At 42.7% G+C, this 18,409-nt stretch overlaps 1 protein-coding gene across 4 annotated transcripts in view; it reads right to left on the bottom strand.

The window, feature by feature from the left end:
• The window catches only part of Il1r2 (interleukin 1 receptor type 2), a 36,492-nt gene that overhangs the window by 4,684 nt on the left and 13,399 nt on the right, over positions 1-18,409 (bottom strand). For all 4 annotated transcript variants that reach the window (XM_047522752.1, XM_047522754.1, XM_047522753.1 and 1 more), the window contains exons 2-6: positions 12,439-12,566; positions 11,556-11,817; positions 6,506-6,686; positions 3,795-3,969; positions 1,550-1,612 (exon numbers count right to left, since the gene is read on the bottom strand). In XM_047522752.1, the coding sequence (XP_047378708.1) occupies positions 1,550-1,612; positions 3,795-3,969; positions 6,506-6,686; positions 11,556-11,817; positions 12,439-12,566 (809 nt within the window). The remainder of the gene's footprint in view (positions 1-1,549; positions 1,613-3,794; positions 3,970-6,505; positions 6,687-11,555; positions 11,818-12,438; positions 12,567-18,409) is intronic.

Genomic DNA, 18,409 nt, shown 5'->3' on the forward strand with positions numbered 1-18,409 from the left:
ATGGATCCCCAAAAATCCAGATCCATGTGCAGATTCTTTCTCTCTGCCCACTGCTGCTCTCAGCTGAACATTTCCCCTGGGAACTCCAAGGTGGCTGTCATTTAGGATTAACCCTCTAAAATCCAACTTCACTTTCTAAGAACAGCGCCCTCTACAGTTATGTAATGTGACCCCCACCTCCCACCCCCACCCTGATGCCTCTTTCTAAGTCGCCAAAGAGGAAGAGAAAGGAAAGAATAAATCCTGCCCGTGTGTTTCATCTTCCTGGGAATTTGTCTCCTGTGGGATGTCTTTTCATGCACCCAGCCCCACTTCAGGCTCAGAATGACTTCTCTCCTCCATTCTTTGCCACCCAATGACTTTAAACACTTCCCCCAGCATGGCAGGGCCTAAATCCAGTGCAGTGACTGCACCATGCAGTTGGTTGGGAACTGGGTTTCACTCAGCAGGGGAACAGGAGCCGGGGCACTGGGATCCAGGGGTCACCAACCAGTGTCCCCACTACCCTGGTTTCCTACTTGTTTCCAGAGTTACGGTGGCTTCATGTAGCAGCCAGCAGTCTCAGCAACTGCTCAAGAGCCCCCCTCCTCTGTGGCCTCCCATTAAAATTGAATACTCAAACCCAATGCCAACAGAAGTGAAAAACCAGTTTGCAAAAGGACTCTGTAGCCAGGGATTCATAAAGAAGTGTCAGGCCTACAAGTTCATTGTATAGACACAGACGCACAAAAGGTCATGTGTGTTGACACACAGACCTCAATCTGTAGCCAACCTGCCCCTGAGTGTGGCTTTTTGAACCTCACTAAGCTGCCATGTCCCCGTGAGTGGCTCTTCCTCATGAAAAATGGGAGAACTAACCCTTCTCACAGAGAGGATGTTGGGATTGAATGGATCCCATTAGACACAGTAGATGCTCAATGCACAGCAATCCCTCCCCACCATCTCATCGAAGGCTGTTAGTACAGCCCACCTGTGCACCTTCACTGGCTACTACCATGGACTGACTAGCAAGTGTGCCAGCCTGGACAGCCTATGCCAAATTGGGGTGAAAAATAGGAACTTTGCTGACCATCTTCAACATACCATTCAACCTGCTGATAGCTATTGCAGTAACACTAAACTATTTCTGGTCACTGCTGACTCCACCTAACCAGTGGACTCTCAGAGAGATCAGCCATGTTTTGGTAATGTGAGTTATTTAAATATACTAAAGGTGAGGCTATGTAAGAGTTTTATGTTGTTAATCTTTTCCTACAATTAATAACACCTGGCAAAATGTTTAGCTTGCTACATTTAAATTTTTGTAAGTAGGATATTCATGAAATGAGGTATCCTTGTTGTCAAATAATGTCATTTCTATCAACAAAAAAAGTTCCCTCCCATTTGTCATCTCAGCCCCACAGTGGGTTCTAAGGTCTCTGCTCAGGCACACTGCACCCACAGGGACAGGTATGGTGTGTTCAGCAGACAAAAGGGTCCCAAGCCCCTGACACTGTGATTTCAGGCCCCATTGCAGGATGGTGGGTTGTGCAGATTTTATATGCCTTACCCAGAGATGCTGATATGGTCTGGAGGGGAGAAATAATCACAGGAATGGTCTCCTTTTTTCTTTCTGAGACAGATGTAAGGAAAAGAGATTCCATTAGGGAAACCTTCACTTCAAGCTGAGATTCAGGTTCCATTGTTCAGCTAATTAACCAAGTTCTCCTTCACAGTGTAGCCAGTCATTGTGGGAACTGACCTTTCCTCTGGCAAAGGAAATAGGCTCTCCATAAAATTGAGCATCTTTGGCCAATGCTTTTCCCAGCAGAGACATTACTGGAAGAGGCCACAGTTACACATTCCTCTGACAGTCGGTCTTTGTTCTTTCCTCTGTGATAAACCATTAACCACTGCCCTCCCAAGCCTTCCTGAACGCGTGTTGATCATGCCTGCAGGATACGTTTTACACAAAGGTCTCCCCCACCCCTGCACGGAATACTGGAGCTTCTTCAAGAGCAGGCACAGGGGCTAGCAGACCGTTTGTTTGTAAAGTCAATCCCATACTGGGTGAGAAATACAGACAAAGATCTGGGGATCAGAACCAGCTTGAAGAAACCAGAACACCCCCCCCCCAAGTGGAGGAAAAATGTTGGGGTGGGGGCGGTGAAGGGCTGGGAGCTGTCTCCACTGCGGGCCTTATCATCCGCACTTCTATGAAGGAGTATTTTGAAATCCTCCCATGAGTAAGCATTAGGCATAGGCGGAGGAACAGATGGATTCGCGACTGTGGCCAGAGACTTTTCCTCCTTTCAACGTCACATTGCTGCCATATGCAGGTCGAGGCGGTGCAGTAAGAGAAACAAACCTCCAAGACTGTGTATCTCAGTGAATCTCAAACCTGAGGTTGCAACAGTCTCACCCTGGGGAGGGCTTGTGAGACACATTGCAGCCCCTCAACATCCGGTTTCTAATTTCGCAGTTGTGCGTGGGACCTCAGATTTTGTTGTGTAATCAGTACCCAGGTAGATGCGGCTAGGGATGGTGCAGGAGCACCCCTTGAGAGTCACTGTGCTGCAGTGAGCTCACAATGCGGTGTAATGTGTAGGTCTGCCGCCCCCTAGTGTTCACGTGCAGTATTGCATGAGCAGGATAATAGGGGACCAGTTGAGTGAGTCTCAAGTCAACCGGTCTGTGGGGGAACAAGGAGTTAATATGAATGAATTCTCTCAAGGACAGTAAAAGAAATACAATCTAGAGACTTCTATTTATGGAAGAGGTGATGTTTCTTATAATAAAACAATCTCTGGATTCTCTGTGGGAAAAGTCTTCTCCCTCACAGACCCATTATTTAATAATAACATGTTTCCAAATCTCTCTGAAGTCCCCTTAGAAGAATCCCATTGTGCTATTGGGTATGTAAGGAAGGTGGCAAACTTCCCAGAACAGAGTCCAGGCCTCATGCATGTTCTGCCCCTTGCACCTAGCTCTATGTCTGCACACAGGAATTAAGCAATATATGTCAAGCAAATGTTGAATGCTAGCCAACCCTGTTCATGAAGTGTTTTCAAGTACAATTAATCCTGGTAGAGGCTGAACAACCCTAATCCGAAAATTCAGAATCTGCTCTACTCCAAAATCTGAAATTTCTTGAGCACCAACAGGATGCCATAAGTGGAAAATTTCATACCATGAAACTTTGTTTCATGCATAGAAATATTTTATAAGATTAATTTTAGGTTTATGTGCATAAGATATACACGAAATATAAATTAGTTTCATGTTTGGATTTGGAGTCCCTTGGATTATGTCTATGCAAATATTCCAAAATCTAAATACTTCTGCTCCCAAGCATTTCGGTACCCTCAACCTGTATCAAAGGTCACACAGCTTAGGAGAAAAAAAAAATAGAGAAATTTCTACTGTATAGCTGATGCAGAACCTTCTGGTTGACAAATCCAACAAAATCCTCATCTTCTAGAATTATCCATAAAGTTGCAGCAGCCAAGTTTTGATCACCAGTCCTGGAGGCGCAAATCTTCCACACCAGACTTCTGAAAGAAAACTTCCAAGGAAACCCTTGTTCAGCTCCCTCTAGTGGTGAGTTTTAGCTTATCTTAATTACGCCCAGGGATTCATCTTTCCTCACACCACCGAGGCTGACGTCTTAGTAGCCTGATGCTTCAGGAGAGTCCTTATCTATCTTCCTTGGCCCTTCAGATCAAGGACATTTTAGGGATTCTTTGTGAACCGGATTTGCTCTTAGGCTTGTTCTTAAACCAGGAAGGACAGGCACCTTGGTGGTGAGTACTTACGGCTGACACGGAGTTTGATGTTCCTAGTGATGTTATAGTGCCTGCCCTCGTGGGCAAGTGTTATGGAACATTTGTAGTAGCCTGCATCCTCCACCGACACATCATGTATGAGCAAGTGTGTGGTCCCCTCCACACTTAAAAATTTCCCATTGTCTTGATCCAAAAGGACAGAACCCTAGAGGGAAAATGTATTTTAAAATTACATTGTATACTAATATACATCTCAAAAGCTATGATCTCCATCATCAAAATCAACCAGTGTTGAATTTGCAACCCAAGAATTGCCCTGGCATTCAGTGATTTTAGACTTTGGGCATACTTTCAGCTGTATTTTTAGGAAAATCGACTTGTCAACATATAAAACAAATAAAATGTCTGGATTTGTTTAGCCAAGATATTTAAAGCATATTTGTTTAAGTACAGAGATGAAAAAGAGTTGAACTCTTCTTTGAAAAGTAGGGCATTCAAAATACAAGTTTATTTCTCGTCCAACTGCTTCCTACCGGCCTCAGGAAATACCCAGGAAGATCACTATTAAATAGTCATGATGACTTTGGACAATAATATTTAGAAAAGATAATGATGCAGTAATTACTTTAAAAATCATTTCAATTTTAGGAGTTGGTATAATAGAGAAAGATTTGTAAGAAAAAAACTAAGCGAGAGAAATGATCTATGCTTTTCATATAAACAAAGTTCTGTGGCTTCTCTGAAGAATAGAACCCACAAGAATAAGGCCTCCAATAAAATAAGAGAAGTACAATAGAATTTAAGAAGACATCCTAATGAGAACACCATGTCCTCAGGAACATCTCTTTCAAAACCAAAGCTTGCAATAGTCAAATGAAATCATGAGTCATTTCAGAATCTTACTCTGAAATGACACAGACAAAACTGAAATAGTTAGCCACATGGCTCATGAAGTATTGCTTTATAATTCATTTAATTAAAAGGAGGGATCTCATGGTTCCTCTCATGAGTAGTCAAATACGCACAGCAGTTGTTCCAGTGCCGTGTGGGGAACAGGGTTTGGGTTTGGCCTTCACCACCCACCCAGCTATGAGACCTTGGGTAAGTTCCCTACATTTCCTGTCATCTGGGAAGCAGATAAATTAACAGTCCCTGCTTGGCTGAGCTGCTCATTGGCAAGGTTGGAACAGGTCTGGACACGGTGCGTGCTCAGTAATACTTAGTGTTATTATCAAGGGAACCAGTGCTGTCCAGCCCCTTTATCCATCAATCACGGAGCTGAACGCTTCACACAGGCCTCTCCATTGAATCTTCAAAGCAATCCCAGGCTGTGGGAATTACTAATTGCCTTCTTATAGCAGAAATATGTTTAAGAAGGGAAGTCGCCCGGCATGGCGGCCATGCCTGTAATCCCAGCAGGAGGCTGATACAGGAGGATCACGAGTTCAAAGCCAGCCTCAGCAATGTACAGAGGCCCCAAGAAACTTAGTGAGACCCTATTTGAAAAAATAAATTTTAAAAGGACTGGGGAAGTCACTCAGTGGTTAAACACCATTGGGTTCAATCACTGGTACCAAAAAAAAAAAAAAAAAAAATGTAACTTGGCCTAGCCTAAATGAAGTAACAGGGTTTAAACCCAGACCCACTTCCTCTGTGCTCTTTTCCTTTCCAGGGAGAAATCTTCTACTTGTCCTCTTCAAGCTCTTTCCCAAAAGAGAAGTTTTCTCCAGCAACTGGTTTAGTCATAGGAGGTGGCTGATACCTACTTTCAGAGAATCACCTGTTTCCAATGTTAAGTGATCATACATATCTGTATATAGATAGACTTTTCAGTTGTCAGTCTGTGGCCTGTGTCAAAGGTTGGCAGACCTTATGAGGAAAGGGCCTGATAGGAAATATTTCCAGAAGCTCAAAGTCTGCATGGTCCTCTGGAGCACGGTAGGTAAACAGCCACAGATGGTGCAAAACAAATGCACGAGGCTGAGTCCCAGGAAAACTTTACTTATGGACTCAGACACTTGGATTTTAGATAATGTTACATGTCATGAGATGTTCTTATTTCAGTTTTTTCAAAAACGTTTTTAAAAGTGAAAACTAGGGGCTGAGCTCAGTTGGCAGAGTACTTGCCTCGTAAGCAGAAGACCCTGGGTTCAATCCTCAGCACAATAAAATGAAAACCATCCCTAGCCTGTGAACCGCACAGGCAGCTGGGGTCTCCACGTAGCTCCAGGCTGATTTGCCTGTGCGCAGTCTCTCTAGGAGCCGCAGTTATCTTTAACTTTCTGATGATCTCACTAAGAACCATTACAGCATTTGATATTTATTCAACCAGTCAGGGGGGAAAACTGTTTATATTTACTCCTTTAACCCAGAGGTTTATTGTCATATGCTTTTAACAAAACAATTTAAATGTTTATAAAGTTGTTATATAAACTAAGTTTTTAAAATTATTTTAAACAAATGACAAAGTTAAAAGCTATTTTTTTAGCAATATCCTGGGTTCATTTTATTTTCTGATTTCAAAAACCACAATTTTGAGGCATCTTACCCAAGGAAGACATTGATCATAACCATTTTTAATTATTTAATATATATATGCATTTTAAAGATATAAGCATTTGATAGACATATCTACACATATGAATAAAAGTGGAGGTACTGTCTTCAGAAAGGGGTATCATATGTTTTTTCGTTGACTGTCCAAACACATTTTAATAAAATGACGTTTTTCAGAGCTGTACCTTGTACCACCGAGTCCTCACGTCAGTTCTGTTTCGGGTGAATTCCCTCAGGTCAGGGCACACTAACACCCCAGAGGCAGACAAGGTTAGAATTTGCGAGTATGAGATGAACGGTAGGGAAGCTTCTGTGTTCTCAAAAACCCTGAGCTCAACAGACATCTCATCACAGTGAGAAGCGTTTCTGATTTAAAAAGGGGGAAAAAAAGGATAATAAATGGCAAGACAAAATAAAACTAAGAAAATGAAGTTAAGAATAATTTTCCCACCCCCATCAAATTCAATGTCTGCATTTTCTTGGTTAGTTTTGTGTCTGTTTCTTTCAAATCATTGGGGTACAAAGAGCATAACATCATAATTGCTGTTCAGAAACAGTAATGTGACCTACACTTTCCACAAAGGGACCCTTCATGAGCCTGATTTCAATATCATCAAGAGTTATTAAGAAACTCCCAGGTCCTGTTCCAAAGGGTTTAACCACGCTGGGCATGGTGCACATGCCTGTAATCCCAGAGACGTAGGAGGGTTGCAGGTTCAAGGGCAGCCTCAGCAATTTAGCAAGCTCCTCAGCAACTTAGTGAGCCCCTGTCTCCAAAATAACAAGGCTGGGAATAGGGCGCAGTGGCAGAGCGTTCACCTAGCATGTGTGAGGCCCTAGGTTCAATCCGAGCACCCCAAAATGCAATAAAATAGAAAAACATAATTACCCCAGCAAAGGTATCTTAGCTACCTAAGACCCATGGCATATCAACAGAGGCAACGAGGGTGGGTTTCAGATATGGGGTAAAAATTGCTCACACAGGAAAATGCCTAACAACATATATCCAAAGAAGCAACAAAATGTGAGAAATACATGAAAGAAATGTGACAAAACTTTACTCTCTGATGGTAAAAAAGAATAAATTCAAATGTATAAGGCCAATAACTGTGTTATATTTCACATTTGGTTTGAAAAAAGGAAAAATAGATGAACAAAACTTTCATGTACAAAGAAACACAAAAAGTTAATCCCACCTTAAAAATTATGTAATTTCACTGCAGTTTGAAGAAATGCCAATGGGGAGAGGTTCACAGAACAGTGTGCACTTGAACAAGTATCATCAGTACCTGGTCACAGTGAGTCGGTGCGTGCCAGATCCTGAGCAGAGGGCTCTACCTGCATTATTTCATTTGTCCTCAGCCCTCTGAGGTAGAGATTATTGTATCATTTTCAGATAAGGGAAATTAATAATGAAAATGAGTTTCCTAAGGCTGTGAGTTACAAAGAAATCAAATCAAGGTTGGAAGCCCTGCGAAGTTCTGGGAAAAACCAAAAATTAGAGCAAACCAAACTTATCAGACATGCAAGAGTCACAAACCTGTTTCACATCATTGATCTGGTAATTCCCCTGGGGCAAGACATGAGATTTTGGGGACTGCTTGTTCCAGCAGTATCATTTTGACTATTTTGAGTGACAGAAAGGCTACCTGGGTTCTATATCATAAAATCATAAAAGTCCCAGGACAGAGCAGTCTTATGCCCTATGACTGTAAATGCCAAAGAATATTATGGCAACTGCTGTGATTTTCACTCTATTAAAACCCAGTCTTACAGTTGAAAGAGAGTCCTAGAGGCCAGCCTGGTAAACCTCCCCACATGCAAAGACAACTTGGTACACATTGGGATTTCCACTGTCCCTCAATCTTAGATCTCTTTTATTTTCCTACAAAAATAAAATAAAGGCACTAGCTATGATTTTAAATCCAGTATAAAAACTAACTTTAAGATAAATGTGACTTTGCTCACCTCTCCCTGATGTTTGCACAGTGTCACATCAGTGGACCTAAGTACTGCCTTAGGAAGGACTGGGCATTTCCATATTATTAACCATCTACCTTGACTTTCCCCATGGATCCTTCACAAGCTATTATCTCACGTAACCCTCTTAAGAAACTTCTTTACGGGGGAAAAGACTAAGACCCAGAAAAGTCAATAAGACCAAGTTTCCAACCAGCTAGAACGAGAAGGGCTAAGATTCCCTTAGCCCTTCTAAGGGAATGGCCCCAAATTTCATTTCTTCATGCTACACTATTAAGTTTTCCAAACAATGCCTCCTAGAGAAAGTTAGAATTTTTTTTACCCTGAAAAAGAAAGAAAAAGTATGCATTGATAGCAACCGTATCAAACATCCAGATTTCCTTGATGTGGAAGTAGAAGATTGCTTGTCTGCTTTCTAGGCAAAGTTCATTGACAGGTTTGAACCTGTCCCCAAATTACATACAGTAGGAGCTGGTTGTGTAGATGCTAGTGTCAGGATGGGATTGATTTGAAGATTCTCAGCATCACACACACACACACACACACACACACACACACACACCCTCCACCCCATCTCTCCCTCTTTCTTTCTCACATACACACACTACCTAGGTCTGGAACTGATGTCTGAACCTCTTCTATTCACCAGTAATTCCCTTGTGCTAAGAATGTCAATTTCTCTGGTTTTCATTCTAAATATAAATATTCCTGAGTACAATTTCTCCTTACATGAGTTTATGAAATCTCCAAGGACTCTAAAACCAGTTGATGGAAGGGGTGAGAAGAACCCTAGAGTGGGGTGAAGGCAGCAGCTAAAGAGAAAAATCCAGAAATGCTATTTTCCAGTCAAGCCAAGGGGCTTCCCTAACCCTTTCAGAAGAACTAAACCAGGAAACTTCATCAGACCTAGAACTTTATCCTTCCAGAAACAGTAAGATATGTCAGGATCACTCAGTAGGGGAAGGACAGTCTTTTCAACAAATGATGCTGGGAAAATCAACCACATGCCAAAACAAAACTGGACCCTCATCTCACACTGTATACAAAAATTAACTCAAAATGGAGCAAAGGCCAAACGTAAGGGCCAAACTACAAGATTCCTAGAAGAAATAGGGCAAAACCCTCATGGCATTGGATTTGGCACTGATGTGGTTAACACCAAAAGCATAGTCAATTGAAGAAAAAAATAGGTAAACTAGAATTAATCAAAATTAAAACCTTATGTACATCAAAAGGATACTATCAACAGAGTGTATAATCAACCCACAAAACGGGAGAAAATACTCAAGTCATATATCTGATAAGTGTTTAATACCAAGATATATAAAGAACTCCTACAACAGCAAATACAATTTTTTAAATGGGCAAAAGGATTTGCATAGACATTTCTCCATAGAAGATACTCAAATGGCCAAGAAACACATCAGAAGATGCTAATAATTAGCAAAATACAATTCAAAGTCATAATGAGACACTATGTCACACAAATCAGGATGGCAATTATAGCAGATAAACAATACACAAATTTATTTTTAAAATAACAAGTGTTGGCAAGAATATGGAAAAATGGAACCATTGTAAAAATGTAATGGCACAGTCACTATGGAAAACAGTATGGTAATTACTCAAAAAATTAAACAGAATTGCTATATGATCCAGCTATTCCTCTTTTTGGTATATAGACCAAAAAAATTAAATATAGGGACTTGAACAGGTATTTGCACAACTCATATTCACATTCGCATTATTCGAAAGAGCTCTAAGGCAAAAACAACCCAAGTGTCTACAGATGCGTAAACGTATACATGGAATGTGGAATAATAATTCTCAGTCTTAGGAAATTCTGGCACAGTCTGCAACACGGATGAGCCACTAAGATGCTATGCTGAGTGAATAAGCCAGTCACAGAATCAGATCCTGCACGACTGCACTTGGGCGAAGGATCTAGTCTTCAAATTCCTCGAGATGAGAATGGAATGATTGGAACAGCGGTTGCCTGGGACTGGGGACGGGGAGGGGATGGGGAGCTGCTGTTTAATTGGGACAGTTTTTCTGCAAGAAAACAAGAAAACATCCAGGAGACCAACGGCGGTCATGGCTGCACAGCACAGTGAGCATATTGAATGCCCCTGACCTGTATGCTTAAAATTGGTTACCATGGCAAATTTTGTGCTGTGTGTATTTCGCTACAATTTTCTATTAAAAAAAAAAAAAATCCAACAGGGCAAATGAGGCAGGACTAGCCAGAGTCAGACTCAAGGATTCCAGTGTCAGCACCCCCACCACCACTGGAGCAGCTGTCTGAGCAAGTTTGGTCCCCTCTTCCGCGCAGTGAGCAGTCGGATTGATTTATTCTTGAGATCCCGTCCAGCACTAAGATCCTACTCAGGATTCTACCTCGTTCCTTGCATCCCTATCACGTGGACTCCCCAGTGAAGAAATCAGTGCAAGCCCCTGCTCTCCCGGGGCCGAGGTTCTGATTGACAGACAGATGTCAAATCCACAAACACACACAGATGCGTTGCATGGGAAAAGTGCTACGGGGAGAAATAACACGGAGCAGGGAGAGACGACAGAGTGCTATGTAGGCTGATGTGACTAGGGAAGCCCCCTCCGAAGAGGTGACTTTTGAGCAAAGACTAAATAAATGGAAGGTGGGAGGTAGCCTGAGAATGACCGGGTGAGAGGCATTTCAGGAGTAGCGAGGTGACATTCTGTGGATTCTAAATTGCACTGGATTTTGAAATCCGGCCTGTCATGGAAGAGCCTCCTATTGTGGTTTAGATATGGTGTCCCTCAAAAGCTCTTGTGTGAGATGATGCAAGATGGCTTAGAGGTGAAATGATTGGGTTAGGAGAGCCTTCACCTAATCCGTGAATCTATCACCTGACAGGGATTAACTGGGCGGTAACTGGGGACAGGTAGGAGGTGGGTCCTTGGGGGTGTGCCATCGGGGTATATATTTGTATCAGCTGAGCTTAGTCTCTCTCTGCTTCCTGGTCACCATGTGAGCTGCTTCCCTCCACCACACATTTCCACCATGATGTTCTGCCTCACCTCAAGCCCTGAGGAATGGAACCGGTTGTCTCTGGACTCTGACCTCTGAAACCATGAGCTTCCAAATAAACTTTTCCTCCTCTACCATTGTTCTTGTCAGGTCTTTTAGTCACGGCAGCAAAAAAGCTGACTAAAGCCCACCCCAGGGTCCACTTCTCCAGGAACCCCACTGCCCCAGCCCCAGCCCACAGGGCCTACCTGACAGTGCAGATGTAGGTGCCGGAGTCCTCCCGCAAGGCTGGCAGAACCCAGAGAGCGCCATCCTCGGCCCACATCCGTGGCCCTTCTCCTGGGACCGTTTGAGCAGAGTTGTTTTTACGCCAGGTCAGAAGGGCCTGGGGGCTGGTGGAGGTCCCAAACTGAGACCACACCTGGGGACACCTCAGAACCACAGGCTCCCCTTCCACCCTGAATTCCGTTTTGTAATGCTTGCCATGAAACGGGCAGTCTCCTGCAGCCACTGAAGGACAGAGACATGACAGTCAGGCTTTATGTCCCAAAGCTACCCAGATCAGAGACCCTCCCTGGATCCCAGAAAGCGACTGGTCCTGGCAGAGGGACACAGCATATCTGAGGAAGATGTCCCATGTCCTGAGAGAAAGCAACTACACCCAGCAGGCCACAAAGGCCCTCTACGATTAGGACTGCAATCCCAGGTGACAAATTCAGGGCTACTATCAATTCTGATTCACATTCTGTTGAGAAAGTTAAATCAGGTTACTCTGTAACAAAAAAAAAAAAAAAAAAAAAAAATTATTCAAACTTTCGGCCATATTTTTTTTTATTTAAAAATAGATGTCAGCTAAATTCAGATGGAAAAGCTTAGTTCTGAGAAGCTGTGTGATTAAAACTCAAAGGTACCTTTTGCTAAGGACAAGCCCACCACTTCTTTGCTTAGTTTCTTGACAGGAATGACCCTTACTCAGGTTGTGGCATAAAGGATGAGCAAGGAGTACCTGTCAGGTACCATGGCACGCATATTTGTATCTTGCCTTTTGATAATACAGAAACCTCACTAGAAAACTTTACCCCTGAGAAGCTGCAGGCCAAACCTTTGCCAATTGAAGGACTTGCTTCTTACCTGTGTGCTCTTCAGACTGGACGGTGAAGGCCAAAATACTCATTACCAATACACACAAGATGAACTTTGTTCCTGATAATTTCCAGAGGGCACAGGAAGTGGAGATCTGAGGTCCAGCCATCTGTGGTCTGAAGGAAGAGACGAAGGGGTCACCGACAGTCAGGAGCCACTGATTGGGGGCTGGTGGAGGTCCCAAACTGAGACCACACCTGGGGACACCTCAGGAGAATCCCTTGAAGAGGGTCCTGGGGAAGGGTCTCAAAGCTTTTCCTGATGATGGAAATATTTTTCCTAGATTTTTTAAATAAGAAAACTCTCAAAATTTTATATTTGCTTTTCTATGGCTCTATTCACTGAACATTCCTTCAGGCAAACCCTGGAAAACCTACTGACCTGCTTAAAATGGGGTTTCCATATCCTGTTTCTTTCTGCTCAGAAATGTGCCTCAAGAGCCCCTGCCCCTTCCCAGGGCACTCGTCCCTCAGTGGAGGCCACTGCCCACCCCTCCCCCAGGGGTTTGCAACCACTGCCCTCACATTCCTGTGCAAAGTTACATCCCCCTGCCACCCCACACTCCTGCGTTCCTCTGTGGCTCTGCTGTTCGCTGAGGCATTTACCATCACCAAACACACATGAGCATTGTGTCATTCATCCATTCAGCCTCAGCCCCCATTACTGAATGAATATGTAAATGAACCACAGGAAGTCACAAGGTGCTCCTATTCAGGTGTCAGAGAGCTTTTCCTACACAGTTGACCCTCTGGATCTGGTGGTGTGTTTCTGCATCTGAAGAGCCAACCCATCTGTGGTTGGAAAATATTCAAATAAATTGCATTGCTACACATCAACCCAACTCTTAAAAATTCATTCCATCCCATTGTCCCAGATGTGCAATGCCTAATACAGAATATAATTATATAATAAGTAATAAAATTACGTTACAATAAGTTGTTATAATATGATGGTTATGAGTATTAATATAATAATATATATGAGCTCTGTATTATGACTTCCAACCTATTTTAATCTGTGGTGTCAATTTTGTTGAAATAGTCACAGAATTCAAAACAAAACTTAGTGGGTTTTAATATTACCTGCTTGGGAGGCATTCTGTGACCCCGACTCACTAGAAGCTACCAGGCTTCCTCAGGCTCGGGTTCTTTTGCTCAAATCGAGGTGGAATCAGGAAGAGGCAGCTGGTCCCACCCCAGCGAGGCTCTCCTAGGCCTCATGCTCCAGCACAAGAAGCAGCACCCAGAATGGGACTCCAGTCTGGCTCCCAAAGGAGCACACATCCAGGCTGCAGAAAGTCCCTTTGCAAGCTTTGAAGGAAGCATGTGGCATCAAAAGTGCTATCCTGCAAAAACCTGCTTTTCCTTAAAGACAGAAAAGTTGGTTGGGAAATCAGGCCTCTTTTGTTCTTGCTCATTACCACGTGACAGATGTTATCCTCAGTCTTAAGGGGTTGTAGGCAAAGGTCTCTATCTTCCAAAGGGCGGATCAAAGATATTGACCTGGAGGCATGGAAATCTCTTGCTCACTGCTCTAGGGACCTGTGTGCACCTGATTCCTCTCCCGAGCATTTAGGCTGGAAACCCTGGGTGATCATCGGTTTAACATGACTGGGGTCCACGCAGTGTAAGTGGTGCTAGCAATGAGTCACCTACCTTTTGTAACAGAATCCCCTTTCTTAGCCAAGGCATGGCCACAAAGATGGAGGCTTTCCCTAAATCCCTGAGGATGCACAGTAGCTTCCCGTTGAGTCAGGATCACACCATTTGAAGGTAAAATTTGACAGTGACTCTGAATGGAGGGGCGGGTAGCTAAATTTGGGCCCCCAGGGCCTAAGCAGTATTCCCCACTAGGTTTCTTTACTGGACTAGGAGATTGACATGGTTAATGAGTTTCTCCCCAAGAAATCTCTCTCTCTCTTTTTTAAAATTATTGGTGCATTATAATTATACATAATAGTGGAATTCATGATGCCTTATTGATACGTGCACATACATAATTTGATCAGTCTCACACTCCAGGACCTTCCCTATCCCTTCTCTCTCCCTTTCCCTGATTTACTTAGTCCACAGATCTCCCTTCTATTTTTATTCTTCTTATTGTTATTTTGATTAGCATATGGTGGTATTGCTTATAAGCAGGATTCATGTGATCTATCAGCATGTGGACGTAGTGTGACTTGGTACACTTTGTTCCCCACACTTCCCCACGCCCTTCCCTCCCCTCTCTCTCTCCTTGATCCTCCTCCTCTATTGGTCTCCCTTCTGTTTTCATGAGATCCCCCTTTTTCCTCTTTTCTTCTACTTGCTCTCTCTCTAATGTCCACAAATGAGAGAAAATACTGGACCCCTGCCTTTCTGAGTCTGGTTTATTCCACTTAGCATAATATTCTCTAGTTCCACCCATTTACCAGAAAATGACAAATTTTATTCTTTTCCATGAGTAAGTAAAACTCCACTGTGTATATATATACATGTTTTCTTTATCCATTTGTCTGGATAAAGGCATGTGACTGTTTCCATAATTTAAGCTACTGTGAATCATGCTGCTATAAACATTGATGTACCTGTATCACTATAATAGACTGATTTTAGTTGTTTTGGATAAATACCAAGGAGTGAAATAGCTGGATCATATGGTGGTTCCATTCCTAGTCTTTTGAGGAAACTTCAAACTGCCTCCCAAAATGTTCGTACTCATTTTCAGTTCAACAATGTATAAATGTACCTTTTTCCCACATCCTCTCCAGAAATTATATTTGTATTCTTGATGATTGCTAGTCTAAGTGAAGTTAGATAAAATCTCAGTGGGGTTTTGATTTGCATTTCCCTGATTGGTAAAGATGTTAAATATTTCCATTTATTTAGTGGCCATTTTTATTTGTTCTTTTGAGAAATGACTATTTAGCTCATTTGTCCATTAATTGATTGTGTTATTTGTGGGAATTTTTTTGGTGTTAAGATTGTTGATGTTTATAGAAGCTCAATTCACAATAGCTAGATTGTGGAACCAACCTAGATGCCCTTCAACAGATGAATGGATAAAGGAACTATGGTATATATATATACAATGGAATATCATTCACCCATAAAGAAGAAGAATATTATGGCATTTGCAGATAAATGGATGGAATTGGAGAATATCATGCTAAGTGAAATAAACCAATCCCAAAAAACCAAAGACTGAATGATTTCCCTGATAAGTGGATGATGATATATAATGGAGGTGAGGTAGTGGGGGGTGAGAGAATAATGGAGGAACTTTAGATTATGTAGAAGGAAATGAGAGGGAGGAGGGGCAGGGGTATGAAAGATGGTGGAATGAGACGGACGTTATTACTCTATGTACATGTATGATTGTGCAAATTGTATAAATCTACATCGTGCACAACCATAGAATGAAAAGTTGTGCCCCATTTGTGTACAACAAATCAAAATGCAGTCTGTCAAAATAAAAAAAATTAAAAAAAGATTTTTGAGTTCTTTATATATTCTGGATATTAATCCCCTGTTGGAATAGTGGCTGAAAAATGTTTTCTCCCATTCTATAAGCTTTTCTTCACACACTTGTTTCTTTTGCTGGACAGAAACTTTTTAATTTGATGCCATCGTACTTATTGATTTTAGGTTTTATTTCTTAAGTTTTAGGAGTTTTAATAAGGAAGTCACTGCCTGTGCCAATATGATGGAGTGTTGATTCTGTGCTTTCTTCTAGCAGTTGTAGTGTTTCTGGTCTGATTCCTAGGTCTTTGATCCACTTTGAATTGATTTTTGTGCAGGATGAGAGATTAAGGGTCTAGTTTCATTCTTCTACATATGGATAACCGGTTTTCCCAGCACTATTTATTTAAAAGACGGTCAGATGACTGCATCTATATTTATCTGTTCTACTATTCTATCCCATTCGTCTTCATATCTGGGTTGTTTTCTTTTTTTGTTTTGTTGTTTTGTTTTATTTTGTTTGCTGTTACCATACTGTTTTGTGACTATAGCTGTGGTATTGAGATGGAATATTATGATATCTTTACCTTCACATTTATTGTTCAGTATTGCTTTGGCTATTCTCTGTCTTTTATTTTTCCATATGAATTTTAGGACTGTTTCTTCTAGTTCTGTAAAGAATGTCATTGGTGTTTTGATGGGGATTGCATTGAATCTGAAGGAGTCTCTTTGGTAACCTATTCCATGCTTAAACTGTATCTTAATGGGCCATCAGGAATGTATTGGGGCTTAGAATTGTCAAGGAGAGTTAGTGAATGCATCCCTTTTTCAGGCTCTACAGAAACTTTTGTGTGTGTGTATACCTTCCCTTGAGGCAGCTGAACTCAGAGAGCCTTTAATTTTCCTTCTAGATTGCACATCTCTATCCTGAAGATAAGAGATGGCTGATGTTGCCTTCAACATAGAACATCTACATCTATTTTTAAGAAAAACACTTCAGTTAGCTAAAACAATGGGCCTGCTAAAGCATCCTCTATGTTAAAAGTCGAAGACATGTTTAAAAAAAGACACACACACCTTAAACAGGTGCCTGCTTAGAAAGTTAGGACATCAGCATAAGAAATTTTAATTTGAGACCCAACCTTAAGCTTCTACGAGATGTAACTCCCTTCAGAAACCACTATAGCTACAGAAGTTTCTGTTCTGTGTGTGTCTCGGGGTAAAGACGTTAATAAAGTTCACAGAAACGAGGAGAAGGCTGGTGAGACACAACCTTCATATGGCATACCTCGTACCTGAGGCTCACACTGAGTTTGCTTCATCAGACAAAGCAAGTCACCAGCATACCAGCTTCTGGAATTCCCCGAAGCAGAAAAATTCTGCAGTCAGTGAAGGGACACAGGTACAGGTGAGATCTCCGCAGGACTGTTCAGAACTCGCTTCCAGTGTAAAATGACTATAGGAAGTCGCCGTGACTCCTAAGTCTGTCTACACACAGCCACTGGTTCTTCTTTCTAGAATCTTATCTGAAAGAAAGCTGATTTGGGGGAATCTTGATGTTTTTCTCCCCACCTTCCCATGTGGCTTTAACTGTAAACTTGTCTCCTAAACCTTGGTGTCATAGTGTGAGGGCTAGAGCCACATGGCTCTCGCACAGTTATTTTACCCTGCATTAGGTGGGGAGGTGAGCTGTTTTCATTGTTTCTGCACTTCCAGTTGAGACATCACATTTTCTTTTCCTAATGCTGGAATCTAGGGCCTGAGAGCAGGCATCTCAGTGAATATGTGACCATTCTCAAGTCCCAAAGCCCCAGAGCAAAGGTGTTGATAAAGAGATAAGCAGGTAGAGTGGAGGGGGAAAGAGCAGAAAATCAGAAACACCTGCAAAACAGGGAGGCACCGAAAGAATTTTCAATAGCCTTCGAAGACTATCGGAGAGGCCAGCCAGAGCGGCAGTCTAAAACGCCAGGGTGATCGCGTCCTGGGCCCCGCAGGCTCTACTGTGCAATGCACACTACAGAGCAAAGCTACGTCAGCAGACAACGCTCAACAGAAACAGGGGGCCACAAGGGGACATGGGGGGGAGGGACAAAGCACTGTTCAGGTGGGGGGAACTGCACAACGGGGTCCAGCTGGGGCAAAACCTCCGAGTCATGTGACCAGGCAGCCCTGCAGATCAGCTGTGAGGTGGGTCTGCACCTACTGCCACTGTGATGAGTCCCCAGAGGACTGAGGACAGGAGACTCACACCAGAGTTGCCAGTGATGTTACCAATCAGCCCAGCTCTCAATGTTACCAGCTCAGCCTTGGTTCTTGTGCTCAATCTGAGACAAAAATCAGGAAAAGGTAAGTAGTTCCACCCCACGGAGGCTTTACGGGGGTTCATGTTCAATCACAAGAGACGAAGCACCCAGGGTGGAGCTACAGGCCTGGCTCTCAGAGGAAGCGAGGAGGAAGGTGTCTGTAGTCTGAGGTGCCCACCATCAAACACCCCAGGGGCGGTCAGAGCCAGGCGATCT

This window comes from Sciurus carolinensis, chromosome 13 (assembly GCF_902686445.1).
Source record: "Sciurus carolinensis chromosome 13, mSciCar1.2, whole genome shotgun sequence".
Lineage (NCBI taxonomy): Eukaryota > Metazoa > Chordata > Mammalia > Rodentia > Sciuridae > Sciurus > Sciurus carolinensis.